Genomic DNA, 12,133 nt, shown 5'->3' with positions numbered 1-12,133 from the left:
GCAATGATTACTGTCGTGTTTATAAATGGGCTCGGCCCACTTCCGTATTTTACGCTGCTTCCTCTTCAAAATTCGTTCTTCCATTATGCGAAGGCACTCTGAGCATTGAATTACGGAGTCAACGGACAGAGTCTCTCTCATCCTCCTGGCGGTGTGTCTTCTTTTGGCCGACAGCTGTACAGATATCCACGCACGCCGCGCCCATCAATCCAGGCAAACTACCGTTACGTACTGTACGTACGTGAGATCGCGTGGCACATATACACACACGTTTTATCAACCATATCCAGCCAGAGTTACATGCTTACAGTATACAGTACACATAATAAGAGCACAGTGGGCAGTCCAGTGCAGTGTATGCCGTGCCGTGAAGAAGTCGTGTCTCTTTCTATAGGCAAAACAAGCGAAACGGTGGAAAAATGTCGGGGAGATTTGTAAGAGACAGCAAGCTCCGGAATGTCTTCGGACAGGCTTTCAAAAAGGACCTCTGTTTCGAGTCCATTCAAGTGTCCAAACACCAGAATGTCGGCATGTGCTGTGCAGTCAACACCAAGTTCCTGGCCGTCGTAACAGAATCTGGAGGTGGCGGCACTTTCCTCGTACTTCCGCACGATAAGGCAAGTAAAGTTAACAATAATTCACTAGGCTCTAACGTTAGGCCCTTTTACCTGATTACTTTATAACTTAGTACGCGTACGATACTGTTAAAACTGCCAAAATCCGTGTCGTGGGAAAATCTAAGGAGGTTACAAGGTGGAAAAAAGTAGGATGACTTCTGGTTTCATTTGTTTCATCACACGTGCTGAAGTGAATGTTTCTCGCCTTCTCGGTATTAATTTCCTCCATGATCCAGAACATTGACACTCACTTGCTCACTGACTTAAATTTAGGTGCCTACTCTGTACCACTGTCTAGCGCTAACGTTAAACTGAACTCTATCTTCCCATCCTTGAACCCTTTTTTGTTTTCCCTCCATTGAAAGTCCAAGGACGAAGGACAAGGAGTTGACTAATGTTAAAATTTACTGTAAAAGTGGTTTCTTTCGCGTACAGAAACTTTCATGGTTTCCATCGGTGCAGACTTTTTCATATGTGTTTAAATTCGCGGTCGGTAATGATAGCGTTGTACAAGCGACGAGTTCAAAACATTTTCGCGTGATGTTAAATTCGCGGTTCAACCTCAGAGCGTGAAAAGCGCGAAAATAAAACCACCGCGAAAGAAACCACTTTTACAGTATACTACTGGCCTGCATAGCCATAGGCTAGGTCTAGGTTCTACTCTTAATCTAGATCTAGTACTGATGACATGTTGTGTCTCTAGACTATATTAACACTAACAGTAAGGTAGGTACTTCATGATTATGAAGCCGAAGGTGCATCGGCAATCCAGGCCAGGACAGGGGTTTATACGGTGTAGTTACACTATGCCCATGGACCACACAGAGTTTTGACCTCAAAATTACATTAGAAAACCTCCTCTATACAGCAATTGTGCACTTTATGGCCCTATATCAGATACTTTTCGATTGGGTGAACAAGAACGATGTGGTGCCAACTGCAGGCGTATCTCAATCAAGGTGTCGCCACATCCCCACGCACGTTGAGCCGCTGCTGATAAACTTTTCGATTTCAGGCATCACGTCTTGTGATGTGTGCAGTACATACAATTGTAGGCTACCTGTGCAGATGGTGCATGATGTGGAATTTGTGACTTTTTTTGTTTACTTTTGATATTGACTTTGTCTTTGACTAGATGCCGAATTAAATATCCTCCCATGGGATAAACTACAACTACATGTACAGCTGTATGTGGATTATAAAACGTGATGCAAAGTAATACAATGCACTGTGCCAGGCCAAGCACTGAAACGTGATTGCATGTACAGCATCTCGTGTAAATGCATGTGTGGGACTATGGTATGCAGTTGCAAATTGCAGGACAGTGAAAGCAGACAAAGTAGGTACCAGAGGCTGTAGTTTGTATGTCAGCTGTGCTGCTGTGACGTATCAGGATCATAAACTCTCATGTAATTGAAAATTTTATTAATGTTCTCTTTAAAAAAAAAAATTGGAAAGACAGGTGAATTGAGCACTGATTTGCTGAGAGTCATCACGATCTTTTGCATGATTTCGTCTATCGAGAGAGGAGTGTGACGTCATAGATAAGGCGGTGTGAGTGCAGAGCGAGTGAATTTGGGTGGACAGTGATAACCGGGGTGAACGCCTTCGAAAATTAGGTGTGTAGCAAGTACGCTGTACGTAAAAATTACATCATGTCACGGTGACGCCGGTGTCAACGTGCAAATCAAAAAGTGCCTATTATTGGTAGTGTCTCATTCCCTGCACTAATGCCATGAACCACCCCGCACTGAGCAACTGGCGAGCTTCTCTTGCTGTATGGAACAAACGCCGTTTGACTAGTGATAAGGTCACTTAAAGCCCGCCTCACTCACTGCGCTTTCCAGCTGTGCAATTGCGACATCACACGCCTTTGCTCTTCACTGTGACAGGATTGTGGAGCTTTACATTTGTAAGGTTACATCGCAGAAAATTGCCATGATCATGGCGCAAAATGTGAGAAAGTTGGCATTAAGTCATTTCTGAACATCCTGGGGCCCGTTTCATAAAACATGTCATCAGTGACAACTGCCACATTTCTATGACAAATTTGCTCTCAGCCAATCAGATGCAAGGATTTCAGTAGCTTGTCACATCTATGACAACTTGTCACTGATGACAAGTTTTATGAAACGGGCCCCAGCTAGCCACAACAGTTACGTGAATATCTATATGCCTCTGTCATCCATCCCGACCCCATCACAAATTGCGCAAACCACCCATGCGGTGCGGGCGAGGCTTGTGTACAACGTATGTGATACACAGCCCTGTGGCTGTACAGTGTTTGCTTTGCACGGTGTCTGGTTGGGGCCGATCAGGCGAGTAAATAGTTCTGTGTAGAGGATGATAAGCACAGCAAAGTGATGAATCTGGATTTTTTTGTCATTATTTCACAGAATAATGTCACCAAGGCGGTTAATAGACATAACGTCCTCTGCGATCAGATTAAGTATTGATCTCCTGCTTGAGATTGCATGAGAGGCCATCATTTACAACTTGACAAATAGTGTGCCCAGTCCAAGCACAGTGAAATCTTGTGGGTCTACCATTCACTTTTCTCGCACATCACAAGCAAGAGCTACCATGATCTGCATGTATGTGAACCTGCATTGAAAGTGAAAGTTCTTCATTGTTCCGGAAAGCTATTCTACACTTTTGTACCATAGATCTGCTGGCTGCGTTTACACCACGTTCCCAGCACCCACGACTGCAGTCACATTTCAGACACCATGGACAAAACTTGATGGATGTGAGACAACGCACAGGGACAGGTTGGGCAAACGTGACAGGCTGTGATTGCAGTGGATGCCGTGTCAGATTTTTACACTGTCAGAAAATTTGCCACGGCAGTCCCAGTGCTATTAATGAGAAACCTTGTAGGCCATAATAAAATGGGGTAAACGCAACAAAATGTGACAGCACGTAATGGGCAGTAACAATAACTTGGATGGAAAATATTGTGTAACCCTAGCCTGACCAAATGTCGTAAGAACAGTGTCTGATAGCGACGTGTTCATCAGAGCAAGGGCCGGAATGAACAAGACTGGAATACAGAGGTGAAAAAACAGAAGGATTATCTCATCCACAAATATGTGGTGCCCTATGTTTTGGGCAAACAGGGCTGCTGTGGCCACCGGAAACATGGTGTAAATGTGGCATTAAGGTATGGAAGCTATCCTGCACCAAACACGAAAAGATCCCCCCCCCCAAAAAAAAATAATAATAATAAATAAATAAATAAATAAATAAATAGATAAATAAATAAATATGATATAAAAATAATATAAAAATAAATAAAGTAAAATTAAATGGATTATAATAATAATAATAATGATAATAATAATAATAATAATAATAATAATAATAATAATAATAACAATAATAATAATGATAATAATAAAATGAAAATGTGTTTGTAAATTGTTCAGTTCACTCAACAAGTGCTAGTTACTATAAAACAGAGCTTAGGGTTCAGGTTAGGGTCAGGCATCAGAACTTGGCTTGGACTGTAGAGTTTGTATGTCATCAGGCCAGTTTTTATGTGAAAGGGCATTTAAAATTCCCATCAACGTGTATTACAGTAGTAAATACTGTACAAAGGTACTATCATTTTCATGTGGTTTAAGTGAAGTGAAAGCAATTTGCCACTAGAAGTAGTTAAATGCTGCTCGAGGGGTGCTGTCCCCTAAATTAAAGGTTCTGTTTACCTTTGGGAGCAGTGATTTCAAAAATGTTCAAGATATCATTGATGCATATTCAAAACAGCTGTATCCGTAGGTCTGTTGTGTCACATACTGTAACATCCTACCATACAATTTTCGCAATAAAGCCTAAAATATTTATAAGGAGGTTATCAGTGTTTTTCTCAATAAACCATAACTGTAGATGGTTTAGTTTGGAAACATTCTTATTATAACTATTGTTCACAGTTTGTGTATTTACCTATGTAACAACACTTCACATCGATTGTGTTTGCCGTTATGCTGTTTTCCCATCTTTGTCGTTTCATACAGTATTATCTGCACAAGATGAAATGCATGCCAGTTGGAAGTGTGCCTATTTTGTTGTTCGAAGATGCTATCTAGACTGCAGACAGCAAGGTTTTCTTCTGTGTAGGTTGTATTCCAGGACAATGTTTTATGAATGTTGTCAGCCTTGACAAGTTGTTAGCCTCTGACAATCACTATGGCAACATTCTGTGACCAGAGCTTCTCAGCCAATCAAAACCAAGGATTTTGCTGAAATTGTCAGAGACTGACAACTTTCATGAAGTGGTGCCCAGGTCCCATTTGTACACATGTACATTGTGGGGAAGCCAATAGCGGGTACTGTGTGTTGGTAAAAAATGCGATGTACATGTACATGTTTGTTACAGAGCAAGTTGTTCACTTCCCGATGAAGGGGGACCGGCTGTAAAAGCTTCAAGGATTAACAAGCACCGGAGGGTTTACAGAGAGTCACACCCCTGCCACTGATACCCTTGAACCCTCCCCCCCCCCCCTCCACTTCCTGCTTATAGGTGGGACTAAAGGCTGAACTAAATGTGTGAATAATGTATGTATTTAAACATACATTTTACAGATAGTATGGCCATGTTGGAAGTGAATGCAAGTTCAACTACATTGTATTTGTAAGCTTGACTTTGATCATATTGAGTAGAAATCATCCAGTTGAAAGGCTTCAAGATACAGAGCTCTGTGCCTACACATTCTAAAATTAAGCGATACAACTGAAAACACCTCTTGACCCCACTACGCTGGCTTCACAAGTTTGAACTCAACTTAGCTTTTCGACTTCAAACGAAAAAACAAAAAGCTGTGATCAGCATCACTTGAGTTTTTAAACCTGTGTGCAAACAAGTCCTCTACACATCTGAAACCTCTCAGTTTCTGAATTAATTAATGTCATGGAAGCAGATACAGTATACGCCGAATATTTCGCGAGGTTTTTACTTTCGCGATTTCCGTGAGTCAGGTGCTTTTTGCGAAATTATAGACATGCAAAAATATTGACTCTGATTCCGATGTGGATGTGACGTACGCGTGTACATTTCTCCGTTCAGTACAAGACTCCACGATCGCGAATTTAACCATTCGCAAAATTGTCGAGAATTCCTGATTTACAAAAATTTAGACTAGCGATATACACTGTAATGGCATTTACAGTAAGCTCTGACCTTTTAATAGCTGGGTCATTCCATGGGGTTGGGTCTTCTCTAGGTTTTCATGTTGTGTAGGGAATAAAAGTCATATTCTGAAAAATTTATCAAATAAATGTCTGTGGTTTGCAGTTATTCTTGGAGAGAAATGTGTGAAGAATTATTTGATGAAAAAAAAAACAAGCCTGTGTACAAATGTATTTTGTCTATGACTGTTTCACTAATGATGTCCCATGGTTTTTTGTGGTTTATGTTGTGACATAAATATATGCCATTTTCATGGCAATGTAAAACAGGAATATACAACCTTTCAGCATTATGCCTATCATAATTAAGAGAGGCAAGGTGACTTCTACAAAGACTATAAGGCACATAAACATTTGTAACAAAATAAGAACACCAGAGCATCTTCAAGCAACCTCATACCTATGTTACAAACGATGTCCATGGCAATTTTTGTTGTAACATAGGTATAGCATGGTTTTACATACACTTCCAATCATAATATGATTAGAAACTTTATTTCTATAATGAGATTTATATTTCAGGAGTATTCTTATCCAAAAATTAGCATCAAAATCCTCCAAATAAACGAGAAAATACGGAACATATCACTGTACTTCAGTGCGATGTCCGGCCTCTTCGTGTAACGTAGGTAAGGAAAGACGCGTCTCGCGATAAAAAGAAGAGCTACTAACTTCAGCAATCGTATTCATGTCACTGGCAGTCCTCCCCCAATGGCAGAAAAACTACTCACAGCCAATATACACCTACCTGGACAGCGCAAGATCTTTTTTTCTGCCGTTGTCCATGTAACGTAGGTACAGGAGTTTTAATGTTTCTGATGTCAATTGGTAAGCTTTTACGCTATTTTACGAAAATAATAACATTTGTCATATTCTGTAACTCTATTAGAGGAAAAAAAACGACATCTAAACCTCTGAACTGGCCAAAAATACGGTGGACGATGATACTGTAGTCCCACATACTGAGATATTTGTTACAGGTTCATGTTCATAATTTTGATTGCCAAATTTTCTGTCCATGCCGGTCTCTGCAAAAGGAGCATATATTCCTCTCTTAGAAAAGCATACAAAAGTATATCAGTGTATCTTCACTGCAATATAAAATTGTTTTACCTCCCGATTATTGTGAATTTTTGGACCCTTTTGTCATTAGGTATCTACCAAGGTAGACGTGCTAGAGTTAGTATTAATCACTATATACTAGTTGGAAAACGTAGATGTCCAGACTGCATCTGAACTAGAGAAATAGAGTTTGCCTTATTTTGCTGGTGATATTGAGGGAACTAGGAGCTGTGAAATTCTTTCTCTTTAACAGATTTACTTCGAAAATGTCAATGTTTTCCTTCCAAGATTTCACTGACCTGTTAGATGCTCTGATGAAGTTGTTAACATTTCACAAGGATTCACCATTTCCATTCCATGTTCACCCACTGTGAAGTCTCAAAGCTAAAATGCCAGTGTCCTTTTCAGTTTGGGTGGGTAGTGGGTAGGAAAGGCTTCAATAAAATTATGAACCCCAATCAAAATTGGACTATTATTGCTCTACACTATCATTCAAAAAGAGGGCGACAATTTCGATGGGGGATGAATGTGTAGGGCCTAGTATTATTTTGGGAGTCTATTAAGGACCATAACCGTAAGCGTAACCCTGACCCTAGCCCTAACCTTAGCTAGGACACTGGGGGCAGCGACCTGCCCTTCCTAGCTTACATCTGAAAACAAGTTTTTAGCATAGAGTATGAAAATGATATTTTCCTATGTTTTACATGCTATATTATTATTATTGATATTTACATCATTTTAAACATAACCCATTTTTTTTTCAATTTTGGTGGGAGGTACACATGGAACTCTAGCTAATGGGTATGCCAAGAGGTAGAAATGTAAGCAAAATTGTTAAAATTATTTAATTCCATTCATAAACACACAGATACATCCACAGGAATATATAGTCAACCCTGACAAAAATTTTCTTTTAATTTTTTTATTCTATTTCTCTTTACACCTTTTGTTAAGTTTGTTGATGAATCTGCCATGGCTCCTCCTCTGCCACCGCTACGTGTTAAACTACATGAAAGAGTGAAAAGGACACATCCACAGCACTCCCCAAACAGAGAGGAAGCCGACAAAGCAACACCCAAGAAGAGCATATGTAACAGACTAGACGAAAAGAAAACTGCACAGAGGGAAAATGGACAGAAGAAAAACAAAAATCGAGGGCTAAATGGACATGGGACAAAAGAGCAGAAATTAATTTCAAACAAAGAACATGGAGAAGACAAGAAGACTTGTCTGATTTCTCTTTATTAGTTTTCTTAATTAGTTGACAACTAGTTGATGATGTTGTTAGTGTATATTAGGTCAAATTGTGTAAAGCTTCACTTTCCTCTTCTTCTGATTAAGTCTGCCTTCTTTCATACCAGAGTTACAAAGAATTGAAGTCTGTGTAACATAGGTATTGTTCCACAGGTGTGCAGTAGATATAATTCCAAAGAACTGTTACAATAGTGTTATTTGTGGGAACATACATAAAGTCTATATGTGTAGGTTTTAACATCTCACACCACAATAAAGGAAATCAGTTGATATGTCGTAGTGTACCAATGTTACAAAGACATACTGTCTGTGTAACATAGGTAGTACACCGTGGGCGAGGTTGTTGTCTGAAAACCCCTGATTATAACAATAAAATCATGTTTTCACTTGAATACCCATGCAAATCACTTGCTTTAATTGTGGTGCTTTTAAGAATATTGTCATTGTGTCACTCTTGATGAAAAAGTTAAACCTTTGATTGAAATTGTTAATGGTTTGTAGAAAAAAACATGTTAATAAAAGTTGCTTGCAGTTGACATCAGAACATACAATCTTACTAATAATGATCTCATGCGCCTGTTAAATAACATGTTGATGTGCTATGGATGAAAAAAACGTGGATGTGTTCATTGTTATCATTTCAGAACACAAAATTATGAAGGATGTCAACAAATGAAGTCCGTGTAACATAGGTATTTTGCCATACCTGTTTACCCATGCTGACTGAAAGTGTGCGAAGTAATAAACAGATTTCTAGTGGAATAAGTTGAAGAATGGGAGTAACAAATCAGGGGGAAAAAGGAAATTTCAATTTACCCAACTTGAATTTTCAACTTGTATGTCACAATTTCAGTCCCAACCCCATGGAATTACCCAGCTACGTGTACAGAGTATTCTCTGATTTTGAGACCGTATATAAAGTACCCTGTGCTAGATTACGTTGTACATTCTCTGGAAGTCACACTGGCTTTGCTGATTTATGCTTTGTGTGTTTGTGTGTTTTGTTTGTCATCCGGAATTGATTATGCAGGTACTATCCTACACACACTTACCTTGTACATGGCTACAATGTAGAACAACAACTAGAGCTATAAAACTTCCTGCTCATCCCCAGTAAACACAGCTCAATTTAACCCCTGGCCTGTTCACACCCAATTTGTCTGATGGTCATACAGCACTACTGTAGTTGTTGGTCAACTGCAAGAAACTTTCTTTGAGTTCTACAGTGAAGCCCTCTGAGAGCACAGACCTCCGCCAAGCAGCTCATTTCCACCACTGATCTTGTTCTCCAAATGAGATTAGTGATTTCCACTCATTGTATTCATGCTGAAATTCGCCCGATTTCCCAATATAGAAGTGTTTTTGTTACAAAGTATGTCATCAGTTTCCAATGCACGGCCCCTCACCTTGTAGGCCGAACAGAAACTAGAGCATGCACGTCAGTGTGCGTGGGCAAACCTCAAATTATACATTACGCATCTTGAACTCCAAAGTTGATTGACCCTACTTGCCAAAATATCATAAATCCTTCATAAAATCCATAAGATATATACCGGATCACTACCAAAATTTAATCGTCTATTCCTTAAATGTCATTCTCAGCCTTTCCTACAAGTCTCATCCAAATCTGTACACAACTTTTTGAGTTATTTTGGAGACAAACAAACAAGCGAACAAACCAAATAAATGAAAATGAAAACATACCCTCCTCCCATCGCAGAGGTAATGCTGACGGCCAGTTGATGTACTACAGTAAATCAAAATTGACCTTCAGTGAGCACATACAGTAGAAGGGTTCAGCCTGTAGAGCCCCTACAGATTTAAAAAAAAGAAAAGTGTTCTAAAATTGAAGCAGAAACTTTGAATATTGAAGGAGGTGCTCATTTTACAACCGCACAGTTCTTTAACCATCTTGGTACTGATGCATCAAAATGTCACTTTATACTGGGTACACTGTACACAAGTTGCCCACAGGACTGAGAGGGTTAAAGGCAGCATGCCATTCATACAGAACATACAGTACATTGTATGAGTCTGCGAACTTCAAACCAATCCTTGCGCAAATGCTATGTCATAATGATGTATAATGAGTATGTTGAAGCCTGTATTAAGGTAAAAGGAATGTTCTGCATCATACTTTATTGCGCATTGTGGAATTATTGCTCATAGCTCGAACCTTCATCAAGACCACTGGCACTACCATTGATGACAATTGCCATATGTGCCAATTTCTACCACAAGTTACATACACTGTACGTTGTACATTGTAGGTTACTACATGTACATGTACGTAGTAAGCAGCACTGTATACTGCACAAGTGAGTCGTACACTTTAGACCCCGTGTACAGTGCGGGGCTGGGCCGCGGCTGGGCCGCGGCCGAGTCCGCCTTCATTTCAGTGTAAACGCTCAGTAAAAGGCCAAATGCGGCGCCAAAATTGGCCGCGCATTTGGCCACGCTCTTGAGGTGGTCTCGGCCGAGCCCGGCCTTTTCTCAGTGTAAACGCAAACTGGGCCAAATGCGTGGCCAATTTTAGTCTGGCTTCCAGACCCTCTGCCCGTACTATTTCGCTATTCAGGATATTAAACTGGTATAGTTTCAGGTGGTTTTGTCCTACAAAAGATTTTTCCTTCGGCAAAGGCCTTTGCCCGAACGGCGACTTCGTCACCACAGAATCCAGTTGGCAAAGGGTCTGAAAACCAGACTATACCTAATTGCATTTGTTTACAAGCAGAGCGCCACTACGACAAAACATTGAAAGGTTTGAATGAAAAGCCCGGGCCGAGCCCCGCACTGTAAATGGACAGAATTGCGGGGCTCAGCCCCGCAATTGAGGCCGGGCTCGGCCGCGGCTCGGTCCAGCCCAGCACTGTAAACGGGGTCTTACTCAATCCTGAAGCTCATCATCAAATTGATGTCAAGATGATCCATACTGTTACCAAGATGCTCTTCCTATTTTAAAAACCCTCCTGTTATTTTTTTTCTTCTTCTTCTTCTTCTTCTTCTTTTTTCTGATTCTTTCCTCAAAGGGGCGTGGGATAATTTGCATCATTGTCATTCCATGTTTTCTTGGAGTATTGTCATCTGTAGCCAAGGAAGTGGTTGGTTCACTGTCCCAGTCGGGCCAAGGGGGGCGACGTGTTAATTGCTGTTGCGGTGATCTCGAGTGTCATGTTGGGGCGTGAGATCTCCCCCTTACCCCCCTCCCCCCTCCTTCAGGAGTGGCCGGTGAATCATCCTCAATGGATCAATTTGTGGTTTGATCTTCTGGGTTAATTTCCCCCCAAAGTGTGTGTACGATACCAGGCTCCTACGGCTGCAAAGAGCATTGATTGTACAAAATTTAACTGGGCACAAGCATGTGAGAGGATTATTTTTACACTGATAAAATCATCACGGTAAAGAGTGAGAATCTCGTTGAATATTCAGCTGTGTGGTACAGTACATGTAGTGACACATGTCTGCAGTGCTATGCCGGGTGGTTTTTGGAATAGGGTGGTACCCACATTCTCATGCTACACGAATTTGATTCATCGTTCCTTAAAATTAAAAACAATGGGCAATGCTCATACTTGGTTTACTTCTCGAGTTTGTTACTATGGAGAATGTTTCATGGAGAATGCAATAATAGGCATTAAACTACAAAAGACAATAATGATCAAGGTATCATCATATGAAATGATTTTCCACAATCATAATTTATTTTTTTAAAAGATAGGAGAGAAAAGGCTATTGAAGCGAGATCCACAGCTTTAAGCTGTTGCGGTTTATCAAATTGTATGGAATGAACATACAATGTAAAATGTACAATGTATTTCTTTATATACGCTGTAGGCCTGTTACGTAGCCTATATTAAAACAAATATAATTTTTTTTTTTTTTTTTTGGATAGGTTGAGCAATAAGCTGATACTGTACAGTGTACATTGTACACTGTATTCTCACTTGAAAGTAAAATGGAACACAGAATCAAAGATCCATATCAGAAGAAGTCATGTCCAGCCTGGAATTAAGGAT

General features: G+C 40.2%; 1 protein-coding gene across 1 annotated transcript in view; it reads left to right on the top strand.

Moving 5' to 3' along the window:
* Positions 1 to 320: 320 nt before the first annotated feature.
* Positions 321 to 12,133, top strand: part of LOC139719646 (coronin-6-like) — a 57,484-nt gene continuing 45,671 nt past the window's right edge. The window contains exon 1 of the mRNA XM_071631051.1: positions 321 to 617. Coding sequence (XP_071487152.1) covers positions 420 to 617 — 198 coding nt within the window. The 5' untranslated portion in view covers positions 321 to 419. The remainder of the gene's footprint in view (positions 618 to 12,133) is intronic.

This window comes from Diadema antillarum, unplaced genomic scaffold (genome assembly GCF_040938485.1).
Source record: "Diadema antillarum isolate AM-2024a unplaced genomic scaffold, OU_Dant_1.0 scf00000112, whole genome shotgun sequence".
Classification (NCBI taxonomy): domain Eukaryota; kingdom Metazoa; phylum Echinodermata; class Echinoidea; order Diadematoida; family Diadematidae; genus Diadema; species Diadema antillarum.
This window is presented reverse-complemented; position numbering and strand designations above follow the sequence as displayed.